Source organism: Pholcus phalangioides, unplaced genomic scaffold (genome assembly GCF_987345545.1).
Source record: "Pholcus phalangioides strain wild (caught in Gottingen) unplaced genomic scaffold, Ppha-v1.0 ptg000007l_1, whole genome shotgun sequence".
Classification (NCBI taxonomy): domain Eukaryota; kingdom Metazoa; phylum Arthropoda; class Arachnida; order Araneae; family Pholcidae; genus Pholcus; species Pholcus phalangioides.
The window spans coordinates 55901050-55919988 of NW_028301600.1; the positions used below are offsets into that span (position 1 = coordinate 55901050).

General features: G+C 36.2%; 1 protein-coding gene across 1 annotated transcript in view; it reads left to right on the forward strand.

Moving 5' to 3' along the window:
• The window catches only part of LOC149085515 (synaptic vesicular amine transporter-like), a 39819-nt gene that overhangs the window by 12684 nt on the left and 8196 nt on the right, over positions 1–18939 (forward strand). Inside the window, exons 6-12 of the mRNA XM_089233573.1 lie at positions 238–420; positions 1004–1105; positions 3853–4027; positions 4172–4223; positions 5263–5326; positions 11863–11982; positions 15393–15438. Coding sequence (XP_089089699.1) covers positions 238–420; positions 1004–1105; positions 3853–4027; positions 4172–4223; positions 5263–5326; positions 11863–11982; positions 15393–15438 — 742 coding nt within the window. The remainder of the gene's footprint in view (positions 1–237; positions 421–1003; positions 1106–3852; positions 4028–4171; positions 4224–5262; positions 5327–11862; positions 11983–15392; positions 15439–18939) is intronic.

Here is an 18939-nt window from a genome sequence, read left to right on the forward strand (position 1 = left end):
TATAGTTCGAAGCCGATTATCAAAGACTATTCTTCCATGCCATAAATATGATTAGCATTTTTTAATGAATTTTAATAATTTTATCATTTTTTTCTCTTTGTAAAGGACATAAAATAGAATGATATTTAAAAAATATTGCCTCAAACACAAGTATACACTACGTTTATAATTGAAAAAAAGTAACTTTTATATAACTATAAATCGGAAAATATAATAAACAATATTTTTCTTATGAAGGAATGGGAATGCTAGCAACAGCATATCCGGATGACGAGGAACGTGGAAGTGCTATGGCCATTGCTCTTGGAGGACTTGCTCTAGGTGTTTTGATAGGTCCAGTATTTGGAGGAACCATGTATGAATTCGTTGGGAAATCCTCGCCTTTCCTTGTGTTAGCTGGTTTAGCACTCATTGACGGATGTGAGTGATCGGGAAATTTTTCTGCTTGTTTATTTAATTTTATTGACTAATTACTGTCTGTGTACAAAGGTTTTACCAGCTGGCTGTGTTGCGAAGATGAATTTTTTGGAAAGAGAAAATTCAACTGTGCCTTTGCGGGGAATCGAACCCACGTCAATTCGCTTTCCGGGTGAACGCCCTAGACTACAAAGGCAACGAATCTCAATCTTTCCTTGGAGCTCGTGTACACTGAAAGGGACCGTACCAAAGCGTATTAAAAATTATTGATACGCTTTGGACCGTACATGGACGGCCGGACCCAAAGCCGCTTGAAAACTCTTAATGCAGCTTTGGCCGGACCTGACCACTGACTCAGTCAACTGCTGACGCTGCCACCAGATGGCGACTTATGAAAAGCCAGTTGGTAAAAACCTTTGTATGGATAGCGGAGAGACGTCATCCTTTCATAATTACTGTCTGTTTTTAATTGACATTTTAAAAGCGGAGTACATGAATTTTTCAGGGTATTAATGATTTATTATTTTTAGTTTTGTTTTTTGAGCATGCAACAGTCGATTCAGTTTCGATAATTGTTGTTTTGCAGTGCTTCAACTTCTGGTATTACAGCCTAGAGTTGTCAAACAGAAATCTGAAGGAACTCCTATGTCTACGCTTCTGAAAGATCCGTATATCATTATCGCTGCAGGTCAGTCAGCCAACAAATTACACGCTTAACAATCCATTTATTTCACATGATGAATTCTCGAATTCCATTGATATGTGACTATTTTATTTATGTATAGTATTAAGTTTACATGGAAATAAACGAAAAAGTTGATCGTGACAGACAGAACTATTGAACAAACGATTGTAATTGTGCTTGTGTTGTTAATTGAGCATTTCTGTTATGAATAATTCGACGAAGTTTAAACAGATTTCACGTAGTCGCAGAAAAAAAACCAGTTTCAAAACATGCATGCCGGATAGTTTCAGAGGCGTCAGAAGGGTTTTGACTGACATCTGTGACAGAGGCGTATACAAGAGAAGGGGCACAGGAGCACTCATCCTTCCCTCCAAGACGATCAAAAATTAAAAATACAGTCAAACGGGGTGACTTGGGCACAAATTTTGGACATTTTTTGTATCATTGTATCTCCCTTATATAAATTAAAATTTTTTATTAAAAGTTGCGCCCCTAGAAATAAAAAGTTTGTAGTTTTTTTTTAATGCAGGGATAGTTGTTGCGGAATTTATTATAAGGGAGAAGAATGGATTAAAAGTCGTATACTCAAGTTACTCCACCTGAAGGGGTGACTTGGGTACACCAGACTATTCTCTTGATATTTCGCCTATCGAAGCGTATGTTTCCTTTTCACTCAACTGGAAATAATTAGGGACAAATAGGAAAAAGTATAAATACATAAATTTGGTTTTTATTACAAATATAAGTACAGGGAATTAAGTCTTGCATGTCTACAACGTAAATCTGCCTAATCGAAGATCCCTGTATTGGTTACTTTATCTTTTTCAATACAAAGACAGAGAGAGAGAGGTAGATGAATACCAAATCTCATCTTTCAGTTCTGGCAATTTCCAATATTTGAAATTTTTTTTATGATATTTTTACATGATATTCATCATCAAAAATTTCAGTAATCTGACCTAGGTGTTTCCTTCCCTCATATTTAACTAAAATAAAATCCCCAACTCTAATGTCGGATCTACTTTCTCCTTTATCAAACTGTTCTGTAGTGGGAGTTAGACGCAACACATGTTTATCTTTCATCTCTTGTGGTGAAGGAGCATCGATTTCAGAATCTTCTGGCGTGAAAAGGTTGTCTTCACTTTTCCGTCTCTTATGTGGTTCATTTATTTAGTTTTGGTTCTACTATGATTAATACTACTGGTTGAAGCCTCTTTGGGGTTTAGACTATCCAGGCCATAAATGGTTATCCTTTTCCTGGAGAAACTAATATAAAATACTATCCCCAAGTCACCCCGCAATTCTTAAAGATTTTACTAATCATACAACTATTAATTAATAAATTGATTTAATTAGATAATTTATCATTAACAATTGAAACAATAAGTATACTTACCAAAGCAAACTTCTATCAATACAGTAACATGTAACCACTAGGTTCTGTAAACAAAGTATTGCAATGGTTTCATGAAACCTTAAAACATAGGTTATGACAAAAGTAGGCGTTGAAAAAAGATGGGATAATCGTGAGAGATTTGGGCACAATTTCCAATTATGGAGTCTCACTCTTAGGGCTGACCTGGAACCACCTCTCTATTTCATTCACAGTGACAATGGCGTCATCTAATATAAAAATTAGAGCATGTCACCCCATTTGAAGGTACTTTTAATTATTTTTGTGAAAAAAATTAAAGTAGTATCAAAAGAAAATATACATTTATATTTGCTATTTTAATTAATTTCTGTTAATCTAAACGGTTTTTGAAGGTTAGTAACTCAAAATTTCTCTGAATGAAAATCCTTGTGCCCCTCCAAAGGACGATCCCGAGTACGCCCACTATACAACAATAATTTCATTCAATATTAAAAAAAAATTGATACAAATCAAAAACTGTTCATAAAACTATTGAAACTGGCATGAATAGCTTCTTGAATGGCTTGTAGCATGCGATGTGGGGTGTTAATGTTGAATTTTAGGTAATAGAGAGGAACCGACAATGCTAAATGCTCATTGCAAACCATAAAGTTTGCAGAATTTTTCGTCTTGCATTTCTAATTTCTTTCGTAATATTTTGTTTTCTTTTGGTACTATTATGCTGATATACCTGAATTGGTTTTATCTAGTTGATGTTTGAGCCTATGTTGATTAGAAAAAAAAATGGAAGAAAAAAATGTAGAACAGATCTAAAATATCATTTGATTGTAGGGGGAACTTTTCGTTTTCGTGAATCGAAAAACGAGTTGAACGTTACGATACTTAATACATAGCGTCCCCTCTTGCTAGAAGTATGAATGTGCGAATTTTCACTTTTTTTTTAATCAGCTGGTTGTATACCTTATTCTGCTATCTAAGTTTTGCCTGAAACGCGAATGCGTATCCCTATTGGAACACATGTTACAAAACATTTTAGGAAAATAACTTCCATAGAGTAAACATTCTATGGTAAAGTAAAAATTCAAAAGTCATTTCCCCTCGTTCTTTTTTTTGTAAGGACATTGCACATTCATGCCTCTAGCATGGGGGAACGATATGTCATAGTCATATAAATGTCTCCCTTAAGATTCTCCCTTGATTAAGCTAATTGCTGGAAAAATTGTAACGATATTTTTAAAGATTTTGTAAAGAATATTGTTTCACATTTTTTAAACGATTCTTAATTTAAATCGTAGCTTTTTTTATCGTAAAAAGTTTCAGTTAATGAAGTTAGCAAGCAAATTTCATGTTTTTTAAACGAAAAATCCGCTTACAGGTTCAATATGTTTCTCTAACATTGGTATTGCTGTACTAGAGCCATCTCTCCCACTTTGGATGATGGATACAATGGATGCTACCAAATGGCAACAAGGCGTTGCATTTTTACCACCTAGCATTTCGTACCTTATTGGAACAAACGTATTTGGACCCTTGGGGCATAAAATGGGCAGGTACTCTGGAAGGCTTTAATTTTATTTATAAAATATCCTTCCTTCTTTTTTCAAAGTGTAATTTAAATATAAAAATAATGAAAGAACTCGAAATTCAAGAATTTTTTTAATTTAATAAATTTTAATAAAATGAAATTTTTACAGATGGCTAGCTGCTATGGTGGGTCTGATTTTAATTGGAATATGCTTAATATGTGTAAGTTTTTTGATATTTTCTTTCGCTTGAATCATTATATTTTTCGTCAAAATTCATAATTTCAGTACGATTATTTGTTATAATTTCAACTAGAATTAAATTCAAAACTGACGTCATGAAACATATATACAGAACTCTTTTTAATGATCATGGCTCAAGTTTTCGAATTTGCTAGTCTCATACATAAATATTTTTCTCAAGTTTTGTTTATAATTATGCTGAAAATAATATACAGGGTGATTATAAAAAAACTATCCCGACATATGGGCCCCTAACTATCATACCATTCACAGAAACTGAATGAAATTTTGGCATAAGGTATTTTGATGTATGCGCTCAAGAATGATATGGGAAACAACAGTGTCACTCTAACAGTTACGGTTACAGTGAGAAAATTTCGAAAATATCAAATGGCAACACCAAGTTTTTTGTATTGGAATGTGATCTCCATTGTGAAAACCCCTAAATAGCGTTCGAACGGCAACTGTAGCATGAAAATCACCGGCGGTAGATAGGCTAAAAGTGAAGACAACCAATAAGGACGGAGAAGCAGCATAAAATAAAGCATTTTATTGTGTTTCACAAATTTTCCACATGACCTTGTGGAGGACTAATCAGGCTGGGATCTCAGCCGAAGAAACGGTGTGACGAATGAAACGAACATTAATGCTCTGGTGCACGGCAGTCCTTTTTACTTTTTCCTTGCCTAGCTCCGGGGATTTTCGTGCTACAGGTGCCATTCCAACGCTATTTAGTGTTTTTCAGTATGGAGATCGCATTCCAATACAAAAAACTTGGTGTTGCCATTTGATATTTTCGAAATTTTCTCACTGTAACCGTAACTGTTAGAGTGACACTGTTGTTTTCCATATCATTCTTGAGCGCATACCTCAAAATACCTTATGCCAAAATTTCATTCAGTTTCTGTGAATGGTATGATAGTTATGGGGCCCATATGTCGGGATAGTTTTTTTATAATCACCCCGTATATCGTCGTAATGTGCCGAATACATAAAAAAGTCTGATATACTTAAAATAGGTACCGATGGCAAAAACAGTCGGTCAATTGATTCCAGCAAATGCCGGTATCGGTTTCGCGATAGGTAAGTTACGCTTGAATCTTAAAAAATCATTTGACCACGAGAATAGATATTCTACACTGCACAAAACAATTAAGGACAATGTGTATTAGTTATTTAAATTTATTAAATTCATTTATTTTTTTAAAATTTATTTAAAAAAAAATTCAGATATTTAAATTTATTTTAAAAAAATTCAGATATTTAAATTTATTAAATTCAGTTATTTTATCAACAAAATGTTTAAAAATCACAATTAAATAAAAACTACATTTCTCTAATTATTTTGAGCAGTGTACAAACATTTATATTTCTAATATTGTAATATGAACCACATCTAACGCAAAATACGATACAGTAAATAATATTTCATACGAACAATCAGAGCAGCAGCAGCAAATTTATTATTAAAAAAATAAAAATCAGTTGTTTAAAAATAGAAATAGAATAAAATTAAATTTTGTTAAGAAAAAAACAGAACCATTTGACCAAAAAAAAAAATTACCTGAATTTATTAGAACGAAACTGTGCCATCATTTTGTATGTATGTTTTATCCCCACACATCAAATAGTATTTTTTTTCATCGAAGAAGTTAAATTCTGAAACGTACTACAGGTACATAATTTCCTTTTATTTGGCAATGTTGCTCTCACAGAGTAAGAATAATATATCTTTAGTCTATGGTTGCTCTCAAAAGCAACACGAGTTTCTTATATTTTTCAAGTAAAAAAATTTATATTTTGAGCTCGTTTTGGCATTGATGCTTCTAAGCAACTCTTAAACATTCGATTTTTACTTGTGAGGCGTCCATGAAGTTTCTATAATTACATTACCAGCAGAATGGGGTACATTACCTCTCCTCATTTGCTTAATATAATCCCTCAAAAATTTTCTCTCCTGGATATTCCTGTTTGCCGATTTAAGGGTTACCTACTCATTCATGATCTCCACTTCCAGCTTATTTGGTGAAGAGTACCGCTTGTTGTTGACATAAAATTTGTAATTGAGGATTTGGCCTGAGACTTCTACCCCGCCTATCTATACAATATCTATTTTCTAATAAAATCAAGTTTTTATTGATTCAGAGACGTGGCAGGAGGCATTATCTCCGATGTAGACCTTCTAAGAATGAACCGAATGATGGAAGATGTTCATATATATAATAGTTCTTGATCATTTTTTGAATTATTCACGTAGCTTGCAAACTGCATCTACTAGTATAAGAAACGACTTCCCCACACCACAATTGAGCATACGTTATTTGTCTGCTGAAGTTTTGCTTTTTGCCTCAGAAGATGTCAATGAATGTCTGTTGGCATTTTTTTATACTCGTCGTCCCAATGCATCTCATGTTTTTTCCCACTGCGGTCTTCCATTTTTATGCTGTTTCTGTAGCAGTCATCCGCCATCGTCATTTTCCATAACTGAGCATTTGAATTACGCTTCAAACATTTTGAACGGTTGGATGCAGGGTGGCTTAAGCGAGAGTGCACGGAGTGTGATGCACCCTCTTGGCAGGTTGTAAGGACGGCAGACTAAAGGCTCAATTACACTGGGCGAGTTTACTAGCTATTTTCTGGCGAGTAAAGTAGCTGGCGAGCGAACCGGTTTCAACTAGCGCAGCGAATTTCAATAGCTATGTCTACACTGGTGCGTTTTTTCTGCGTCAATGCGCTTTCCACTGGCACACCTGTCATCAAGCGGGTCGTAAATCACTCAGGCGTGACTCAAACTTGTTGAAAGGCGGCCATTTTTTAAGAGGCATTCCTTTTCCTTCTGCTCCACCAGGTTTGGATTTTCGTTCAATTTCCCTTTCCTTTTCGTGAAGATTCAGTGTTGTTTTCATAAGTTTTTCTCGATTTTTATGATGTAAACAAAAAAAAAAACATACTTTTGAAGACTTCAGGTCACTTAGTGCATTACGTGATATTATTGAAGGTAAATTTAAATTAAAGGTAATTATAATTGTAAAATTATAAATTAAATGATTGTCTTGAAACTTATTTTTTTGGTAGAATTTCATATTAAAATGCTGGTCGATTTCTTTTCCCATGTTTTTGCGAAAAGCTCGCGTTACGGAGGTTTGCTGTGTAATTATAAAATAATTCACGAGCTCTTCGCGGGGCCACCTCAATGCATGGGGCAATCCAGACACGGCGTGAGAACTTTAACCAGATGTGTTGGTGGGCTATTTATGATAATAAGATCTAATGGTATGATTTTTCAAAGTATATGAAATTGGTACGCCCTCCGAATATCTCTTTCATCGGAGGTCCACCGTGCTGTTGAAACTCTTGACTCCACATTTTTCTAAACATTTCGTGGAGGCACACGAATAATACTTAGTCAACTGTTGGAGGATCACCCTTACCGGATGCAAGACCCCTTTACCAGTGCCTGTATCTTGCATGAGCAAACGGGGGCAAGGGCCCTTCGCCCTTGCAATTTTAGGAGGCCCACAAATTTGGATTTCCTTTATTTTTTTTAAACTTCCTTTCCGTAGAATATTTCCAAACGTGGAATTTAATTTGATAGTAATTATGTAAACTTTTTACATAATTGTAATCTGTAGCGGACATATTCAACCTGCTGCTCGCGGGCACTGTGGTGCTTTCAAAGTGCTGGATGCTCGTGTCCGATTTCATGTTTGCGAGTACTTGATTAACGTCCCAATTTGCACACTTTGTACAAATTACATTCAACGATTAAAATCATCCTGATTTCAAGTAATCGTATACCAAACTTGATAAGGGTGCACCCTTTTTGATGATGGGAACAAGCATTGCGCTTGCGACTGGAAAAAAGTTGCCTCAAAGAACTTTATATAAAAGTTGGGTGGGGTGGGGAAGGAAAAGATTAATGTTTGCACAGGGCCCGAATTTATGAGGAACAGGCTGTGCCCTTCAGCGCAATAATAATCTTCGCTATTTTCTCAAAAACTGTACAGTTATATGCAGATTTTATTTCCATCAATATTATTAGAGCTGCAACCAGAAGCGTACGCAGGATGAACCTTTCGAGTAGCACGCCAAGTTTATGGATGAGCGCACAAGAAATTCTCTCCTAGAGAAATTTTCTGTTACTGACTGTCGAAAGTACGGTATTTCAAGTTTAAAAATTGATTGAAACAACATATTAAATAATTTTCTTTTGATATTCGGATTTGTGTGCGAAAATATTTTAAATCTGATCATCTTGGGCTATCATATTCTGCTACTTTTTATTATGAAAAATTATTTAATTTGAAAATTTCAAGTTTTTCACTTCTATTACCACGGATTTGGTGCTTTGGTGTATGAACAAACACTTGAGAAAAATAATGCTGCGCTGACTATAATTTTGAACGAAAAAAATTATTTAAATACGTATTAGATTACGACTTAGCAAAATAGAAGTATACAGTTTTCCTAATTTCTTTGACTCGACTATATTCGGGTAAAGTTGACGAACGACTTGATTTAATTTTTAATTTATTCCGAAGTTGAGCAATTTTGAGAATGATTTCGTCTATATATTCCGTCTTTTATAGAGCAATTTTCCCTCACATATTTTCACATTAAAATGTGGAAATTGCATCCACTGCGACAGTTGCATCGGCATCTGAATTGAAAGGTTTAGCCGTATAGGTGAAGACAGAAAAAAGGCACGCCACTTGAGGCATGCGATAGAGTTCAGCGGTAAAGAAAAAAAAAACGAGATTGAAAGTTGAAAGCTGTTGAAAGAAGACGCACCAGTGAGGACATACCTAATTACACAGGGCTAGTAAAATCGCTCACTAGAGATGAGCTAGCAACTCTTTTTCTTTCCCTTCGTTTTTGCGTATTGTCGTCTTTCTCTTTTGTTGCGAGCCAAAGCGAGAGGAAAAAAAAGTAGCCACACAACTTTTCTCGCACTAGCAGAGCGAGCGGCGATTTCACTTGCTAACGTTATTACACAGAGCGAGTTTAGTAGCAGCGCGTAAAACTCCAAGCGAGTAGCTAGTAAACTCGCCCAGTGTAATTTTGCCTTAAGCGTTTGTTTAGACACATAATTTTTTGAAATTTTGGAATAATAAGAATTCACACGACAACACGTGTTGTCACTCTTTTGAGCCATGACAACGGAAATGTTGAGAAAACTTGAGGGAACAGATCTGGGCCATGACCTGGGGCTATATCATACGGCGAATGTGTACATTTTGGTTCGGCCGTGGCCTCCACATCCTACAGCAGGGCCTCTAGGCTGGGATATTTGGCAGGCACCCAGGTGAGATTTTTCACGGGCCGCTATAGTAAATTTATAGTGTGAAAAAACTAAAAATGATGAGAATCTTCTCGGGCCCCTCGGCTGGAGCCCTGACATCCCCACCCGGTAATTTTTCGGAGCGGTCAAATAAGTGCAAAGAAAGAATTAATTTGGGTTCTCACTTGTCCAGGGTTTGGAACACCAAAAAACCCCCACACTTTCCTAGTTTCCGTCCTGGGAACCTTGGATTAGGTATTTTAGCGTGGACAAGGTTCTACATCAATTGAAAAAATTTAGATTAAATGAAAAAATTCAACTTTAAAAGGATGGGGAATATGATGGCTCATCAATGAGAATGTAATGTGGAAAAAGTTATGTGTGGCATAATTAAGAAAGATGAAATAATTCAGGTCCAAAAAAACAGGACTGTTTCTTTAAAAGCGGGACGTATGTTGAAGAACATTTTGCTGGTTTTTCGGGGGGACTTCAGCCTCTCACCAAGGTAGTCTTTAGGGACATGAGATTTTGCATCCGGGCAGGTGAGCTGGAATCGCCCCTGGTTGTGTGTGATTCTTCATGATATTTTGTGTGCGTCTTGAAAGTATTTTCTCAATCGTTAACCTGAAAATCAGTCCATCCCCACGGAATGTTAATTTATCATTCCGTTATCAACGCTTGTTTCAGCAACTAAATCCCCTGTTTACAATTAAATTATGAACAGCTGAATTGAACATTTAGTTATTTTGCTATTTCTCTTTAGAATGTATCACTTCCTTTGTGAAAAACAATTTTTCTCTCTTCAGGTTCTAGAAGTACATTTTTTATGTTATGGAAAATTTAAGAATTTTAAACTAAAAAAAAAGTATATCTATATATATATATATATATATACAGTCGAATCCCGTTATAGCGAACGCCAAGAGACCGGAGGAATCACTTCGTTATAAATGAATTCCAGGTTACCTAGCATTGTTCCTGTGTAAACTTATTTGGGGATTAGAAACGTGTTCGTTAAAACGAGATTTTCGCTATAATGGTATTCGTTAAAACGGGATTCGACTGTATAACCATTATCTTCAATGAACGCTCAAAAACACACGAAATAAAACTATATAACACCATTTTATTTTTTTACGAGTCATTTCAATTCTTGGTGGTCATATAACTTTTTATACCGCAATCAGGGTCGGTTGTAGACAAGTAAGCGAATAATATTTCGATAGTAAAAAATCGCTCCTCTTCAGTTTGCAACCTAAAAAATCGGGGCCCCCTTTCTTCAGTTGGCGCCTTCTGCGGCCGCGTAGTTTTCAGGATTCAAGATCCGGCCTTGACTGTAACGCTTGGTATGTTGTGGAATTTATGACATAGGAACCGGAACCTGGTGGCTGAGACTATTTAAGCCCCCCCCCCACCAATAATTCATGCAAGTGCAATGCAACGTACCATTCCGCCTCCTACGAACTATATAGTATATACGGGACGAATGGCGGTTTTCAGCCACTCAATGTTTTCTTAATGTTGGCTCCTCTAATTTATGATGAATACGCTGTGTGTGTACGTTTTTTTCGTAATTGAAAAAAAAATCCTATTCACAGTTTCCCCGATTGCAATGGGTGTAGCTGTAAAAGTCAATTAAAAGTCATCATGCAGAAAATGGACAAATTTCAAACCTGTAGTTCGGAATTTTCAGATTTATAAAGGGTGTTTCACCAAGTACGTAGTGTTTAAAAAAATGCAATAAATCAACCAAAATCGAAGCAAAATTCAAAATTTTTATTTAATTTCATTCAACACATTTTTCGATTTAATAATGAAAAATGATATATCGAGCATATGTCCACCTCCACCTTCTCTGCAGGCAGTCATCCGATCGTTGAAACCAATGAAAACTCTTCGTTCAAACATTACGGTTTCGACCGGGCGATTTTCTGGTTGCAATTGACCCAGGTTCTTCGAATTTCTGTACCAACCTCGATGCTGTTATTGCGGTAGGGCATCGTCACGTTCAAAGATAGCGCGAATTTACGGACAGTCTGCGTAGCACTCTCCCCGTTTTTGTAATGAGTTTTCACAATAAGAATGCGTTGTTCGATACTGAATCGCTAAACGGCTACAAAATGGAAAAGCGACAAATGGTCAAACTAATCAGAGTGATAATAGATAACGAAAATGACAGGAACAGTGCTGCCAATCTTCAAACAAATAAAAAATCACGCGCGATCAAAACACTGCGTACTTAATGAAACAACTTTTATAAATTGTCTAATAAGTGAAATAATAGAATAATAGAAGAATCAAATTGATTTCTTGAATTTTCTTTTTGTAAAACTATTAGGAATGGTTGATTCATCTATGATGCCAATGTTGGGGTACCTTGTGGATATCAGACACACATCTGTTTATGGAAGTGTTTACGCTATAGCTGATGCCTCCTTCTGTATTGGATTCATAATAGGTAAGTTTTGACTCATAACTTTTGTGAGAGCAAATTGATGTTTACAGTTGAAAAACTTTGAAGCCTTTTTGATGGAAACGAAATTGACAGTCTTTATTCCTGTAGATATGGTAAGTTTATAATCAGCTTGAAAATTTACAAGACGTTTATTACTTTATTACCTTCTTATACTCGTACTTTCAATTTTTTTAAAACTGAAACGAGTATTTTATGTTAAAAAATTGGTTACGTACTCTGATTGACTGAGATAAATATATCGTCGTGCTCTAAGCGCCCGAATCCTTTTTCATTCTTCACTTCGATCATAGGGGACCGACTCATGTTATGGCATTACACATGCTAGAGATTCTATCTCTGCGATCTATGTACTACAGAGATTATGCAACATTCAGTTTTTTGCACATTGAATGGATGCAAAAAATCTTGCTTTTCAAGTTAATTTTCATACCTTTCAGTTTGTGCATCAAAGAACAAATGCCTCTATTGATAAATGTTTTTGTTTTTAAATTTCCCAATATGTCTGTATAACCATTTCCCGACTTAAGTTCCGTAAGCCGTAAGTCAGAAATTCGAATTTTGAAGAGATCCACTGCAGTTCATTGAGACGAAATCGGGGGCAAAGGATTTGGTCGCCTCTCAAATCACGACATGATTTATCTTGGCCGTACAGATTACACCTACTCAGAGTTACTGAGCTAGAGTGTCTACTTCTAGCTCAGTGCTTAGAGCGCAACACCGAAAAATCGAATTATTTTTTTCTTTCCAAATTTGGTACACTGAGCTAAAGGGAAGCTAAAAGGTTTACTTCTGGATCAGTGTTTTGGTGCAACTTCCAATTGCTACTCAAACTCATCCTGAATTTCAAAAGTGCTAATTGAAATTCCAGAATTACCTTGATCAGGAATATTCTTACGATTCCACTTTCTTATACCGAAAATTGGCCGTTATTATTATATTTTAATCCCTTTTGTATCCTCCATGGCAGTTTTATGCACGGGCGATATATCCAGTATAATTAGGGTGATCACATGACCCGTATTTCACGGGACAATCCTCTAAGTTGACTGTTTCCTCCTCGAGAAAAATACGGGAAATCGGAAACCCAAATAAAGTCGATCCTGAGTTTACAAACTGAATTAGTTCCTGAAGTCAGTTGATAAACAGAAATAATTTCTCCCATAGAAATCAATGTAAAATTAATTAATTTATTCCTGAGATCTCGAAAATTTCTAGAGTGAATGTCTAGAACATAGTTTCCCAAACTTTTTGTTCCATCGCCCCCTTCTTCAGATAAATTTTTCCCTCATCGCTCACATATGTATACCTAATTCAAATGGTCCTAGTGAAGATTATCAGCCCAAATGATAAATTAATTTTTTTTCTTTCTAAAGGGCATTTTTACATGCAATAAACACAAATCAATAAAAAAAAAAAATGTTTTTAATAGTCAGTTGCGACGAGGTTATAGTGAATAGTAACTGCATTATTTGCAAAATTGAATTAATTTTATGCATAGGTGCCAGAACCTAGGGGCTGAGGAAATTTGAGCCCCCCCCCCCCGTTAAATTTTGTAAGAGGGCTGGGCCCTCCCCCCAATAATTTCTGAAAAAACAATGCAATGCACCCTTCCTCTCCTGCGTACGCGCTTGAGTCCCGTATATACGGGACGACCAGCAACTTTCAGCCCCCCTAATGTTTCCTTCATGTCGGTGCCTCTGATTTTATGCCAAAAGTAAAATGTATGTGGTCCCTCAGAATTAGATCGATTCCAGGGAAAGCATTACCAGACGTGGGGCCCCTTCGAGTTTTACACAAATGACTTTCATTTTTTTTCATTTATTTATTGCATTCATTGGGAAATTAATTATCATTTTTATAGTTGAAACACTCCTACCATGTTTTATTGTTGCAAAAAAAACCGTTTTTTTTTCGTTCATATTACCACATATGCGGACATGTACTTCAAAGGCAGGACCCGGTGTGGACGCACCTGTCACGCACCCCTGAGCGCGTAACTGCTCAATTCAATCGAATACTAAATACTTAAAGTAACTTGCCATGGTTTTTTGCAGTGCATGTGTGGTGTAAAACAAAATAAAAATAACTCCCCCCCCACCCAATACAATTTTGGGACAGTGATCGCTCAGCTATACAATACAACGTCAAATGTATGAGCACGATTTGTCATAAGGAGAAACAAACTTCTAATTTTTCTCAGCTTCTCATACATAGCTGCGTCGTCTGAAACAAAAGCATCCACGTCTAACACCACCCTTCTAAAGCGAAGTTAATGCAGGGCAACACCAAGTTTTCTATCTCTCAGGCACTTGCACTGGTTCGCGTTTAATTGAGGCTGGAGCGGAGGTTTTAATACTAAGAATTAGAGATTTTATAAAGATCAAGTTTTTTGAATTTCTCCATGCTCAAACTCTCTAAGTTTTACAGAATATGGTCTCTACAATTCACGAACAAACTTTAAAAAATGTTAAAATAGGCATTTATGGCATTTTGCCTGAACTTCCGGGCTCTATTTACTAATAAGAACTATGAATAATATAGAGTATTAAAATGACGTGAAATGACTCGCTCACCCATGGGCTGGAAAAGGGAGGAAGTCATAATTGCAGGAAAGAACTTTTAAAAAAATCGCTATGTGATAGAAGACTATTCAATTTCTATATTGTTCCTTTGAATATCGTCCAATTTTTTCCATCTTGCAAGTTCGTAAACCGAATGATTTTTTGTTGTTCGTAAATCGAAGGTTGATTATACGGGTCATTGCCAATCGTCACCAAAAAAGTTAAAAGTAAACGAAGTTGCCAATTACCGGTATTATCGCTGAAAAATCGCCACTGGTGGGAAATAAAGCACTGATTCAAATCACAGTGAAATGAAATATATGTTACGAAAGAAATTTTCAACATATGTCACCTATGTGAAATGTATATTTATGGCCATAGAGTGAAATTTATAAGATACGAAAATAATCCTTATCACACGATTTCAGTAAGGAATAAAAATTTAAGCAAGCTTTGTTAAAAATATGAGGAAAAATGGGACAATTTTATAAAAAGTCCTGATGCCCAAAATTTCGGAAAAATAGATGGTGACCCGATTTTGGTATCTCGACCATGGCCCCCATAAGGGTGGGACTGACAGGGCTCCAGCCTGGGGGCCCGGGACGATTCTTATCATTATTTTTCGTTTTCATGCAATAAATTCACTACTTTGGACCCGTGAAATATCTGACGGGGGGCACCAAATATCCCAGACCAGGGGCCCTGCTACAGGATGTGGGGACCATGATCTCGACTATGTTTTATCAAATTGTCCCGTTTTCTTCTCTTTTTTTGCAACGAATATTACTTGAATTCCTAATCTTTACTGAAATTATACAATTTTTTTTGTAGGACCATTGTTCAGTGCTTCTATTGTCAAGAGACTTGGGTTTGAAAGGTAAGCGAAGGTTAAATTTGTGTTTTTAGACCTTTATAGTGTATAATGCCAGACAATCGCAACGGATTTCGCAGACCTTGCTATCCACGATAGTTGATTAAAAAAACAAAAAAAATTCGATTTGCTTAGTGATGTTTCAATTCGAAAAACAATAACAAAAAAAAAGTATATATATATATATATATATATATATATATATATACAGTGTGCCCCAAAGTGATAGAGGCACGTACAATTTTCTATTTATTAATGCAACAGAATTTATTCTTCCCCAAGTGAAATTTAAAAAAAAAAATTAAGTCTGACTTCGCGCAGAAATAAAACGTTAATTATAATTTAATGTATAGCCGCATTTCTCGTGGCACACACACAAAAATAAATAAATAAATAAGTAAATAAATAAATGATAATAATAATACAGTGGAACTTCGGTTAACGAGCGATTCGCATGGTGAGCAAGAATTTTCAACAAATTTTGACTCGGTTAACGAGCGATGATTCGCATTACGAGCAAAACTTTTGCGCTTTGTTTAACGTTATCACAACTGAGCTGATGATTTTTTGCTTTCGCCCACACACGTGTTATGGAATTGTGGGTAATATTTTCCCCTACTGTCTTTGGTAAGCGTGCTTCAGTCGGAAATTTAACACACGTATGAGTGTGAATATCGTATACGAAACTAGATGTAGCATAGCAGCGATGCGTATGTGCACTTGAAGTCTTTTTTTAAATTCTGCTTGTGGAAAAAAAACTGTGGGCTGATTGCATTATTGAACGTAATTTTGAGGGAGCTAGCTCATGAACAAAAGCCACTAATTGTCGAAGAGATTTTGTGCTTGGGGAAGACCATGGACTGGGGGTTCTGCATGAGGAAACAACAGCGAGTCTGTAAATCGTCCTAAAACCTAAACGATAGTCCTCTCTTTCTCGTCGTTTAGAGTAAATTAATTTGTAAACATTATCGTATTGTATGTTTATTTATGACGTTATTTATATTATGTATATTTTATTGCATTATGTATAATAATTATTGCATTATGTATAATAATTATTGTGTTTAATATAATTGACTGAATGCCGTTTTTATTAGTCATTTTTATCACATGAATGATTGTGGAACGAATTATCCGAGTTTCCATTGTTTCCTATGGGGAAATTCGATTCGAATAACGAACTATTCGGATAACGAGCACGTTCCAGTTAAGCTCGTTAACCGAAGTTTCACTGTAATAGAATCAAGCCCTGTCACAGCTATATGATAAAGCCACTTGGGTAAAAACATATTTTCGACGAACGATATATTTTCCTTTTGTTCTTTATCGTGCCAATTCCAAGTACCCATTCGACAAGCTTTTTGTTATGCTGCAGTGAAATAATACCTTGCCAAGCTTTCACGATCTCTAGTAGTCCCATTCAAGTTTTGTAACAATGCTGTATTGTTTGCCATGTTCATATATTTTACGTGCCACTGCAAGCCACATGTTTTCCTAGGTGGTGGTGTGACCTTAGAGGAGGTATAGGTGTGACCGTATGTGGTGGATTCAGCGCAAGCGAAAAATCACGGTTGGCCTTGTATCTAAATGTCTGAATACTCAGAGATATCAGGAACTGTGTTGAATCATACCTAATTCATTTTTCTTCTTAATCTCAAAATGGCTCCACAACTCAATTTAACGCCTTCAAGTACAAGCTTTTGGCAACAAATTTGGATGATCTACTGTATATTTGAAGTATTGGAGATAAATTTTAAAAAGCTGGTTATTTTTTCACATGTTAGAAATAGAAGGTGAAAAAAGTGCAAATTTCTCTTTCACCCTTCCCTTATATGTGTTCTTCTTCTTTCATAAAGTAACGTTGCCGATATACGAGACCCTAGTAGCCACAAAGTCAACGAACGCGAATGAAATTCGAGATATACAAGTGCTTGTAAGTGTTTCGAAGTATGCGCTCAAGAATTATGAGAAAAAAACCCTAGATCTCATGGTTACGATCACAGCGACAAAATTTCGAAAAATTCAAATAGCAACACACCTTTTTATGCATTGCTAAGTCATCGGCTCAGTGAAAAACTATGAATAGCGTTGGGACGGTATTTTTGCCACCATAAACGCCGATGCAGGCAAAGAAAGAAGATCTCCCCAAGGGGCTAGTGCGCTAACCCTTCGGTGGGGAACATTCTGCGGCAGTGACGTGATCTGCATTGGTTTTTTCATGTGTTTCTTTGTCTGCGTCTAGCGCCGGCGTTTACTATGCGACAGGTACCGTTCCAACGCCATTTAGGACTTTTTCAGCGCCGATCACTTTCAATGCATAAAAATGGCAGTTGCCATTTAAATTTTTCAAAATTTTGTTTCTGTGACCATAACCGCGAAAGTTTTTTTTGCTTTTCATTCTTGAGCGCATTCTTTGAAACCTATATATCGAGTTCATTAATATTCTTTAATTTTTGCGGCCGCTAGAGTTCGTATATCGGGAACGTTATTTTATAACCACCCTGTATATTATAGTATAAAAATGCATTTTATGTGAGAGAAAAAATTACTAAACAGGAGTATAGAAAGAACAGGGAGAGAAAAACAACTACCATTCATAGGGTAACAATGAAGCTTCGCAATAATGGGAAGAGGTTAAAGAACCAGGGAAAGCTGGAATGAATTTCTTCCATTTGCGTTAGGTCGAGGTATATAGTCCCTGATCGTTAAAGGGTTGAACCAAGGCCGTCTTAAGAGCATCATGGACCCCCAGACCAAGTGATTTTGCTGAGGCCCTATGTTGGAAATTCTTGAAAAATTCAACTACTTCTCGTTTTTCTTAGGCCCCTCTTCTCTTGAGGCCCCGGGCTTTTCCCGGGTAGGCCCATGCGTTAAGACGGCACTGGGCTAAACAAGACAATGCAGGTTCGACTCGGTGGTGGTTTCTATGATGGATTGACCTTTATGCTCTCCAGGTTTCAAGCCGGTGGGAAACCATAGGTAGAGATAGATTTGAAAGTCTGTGGGGGGGGGGGGGGGGGCGGCACGATGATGATGATGATGATGATGATGATGACAATTCATATATACACATGTAGATCAGATCAGTCGATTCCTCCTTTGACGCTTGGGGGTGTATCTCTGCCCATGAAGGACGCCATGATAAGAGGTAAAGCAAAAATAATAATTAATTAAAATAATTTTTTTGTCTGTTAAATTCAAATTGCGAACTGCAGCAAATGTGCATTGGAGGAATGATTCGTAGGGGAAATTTTAAATGGTTTTTTTTTTGTAATTTTTGATGCATTTCATGTAGCTGGGAACGCAACCGCGAGTTTTCGTGGTTGTTTTACTGGTGTGATTTATATGCCGGGGGTTGCTAAAAAAAGTGCCTTCAGCTTGTGAACCACAGAGTAATAATACTATCTTATATCTTTATATCTTAAGTCTATGTTGTGAACATTCAGTCTCGAGCCGCCATTCACCCCATGGATTTTTATTTAACTAAAAATAAACATACTAGGTTTT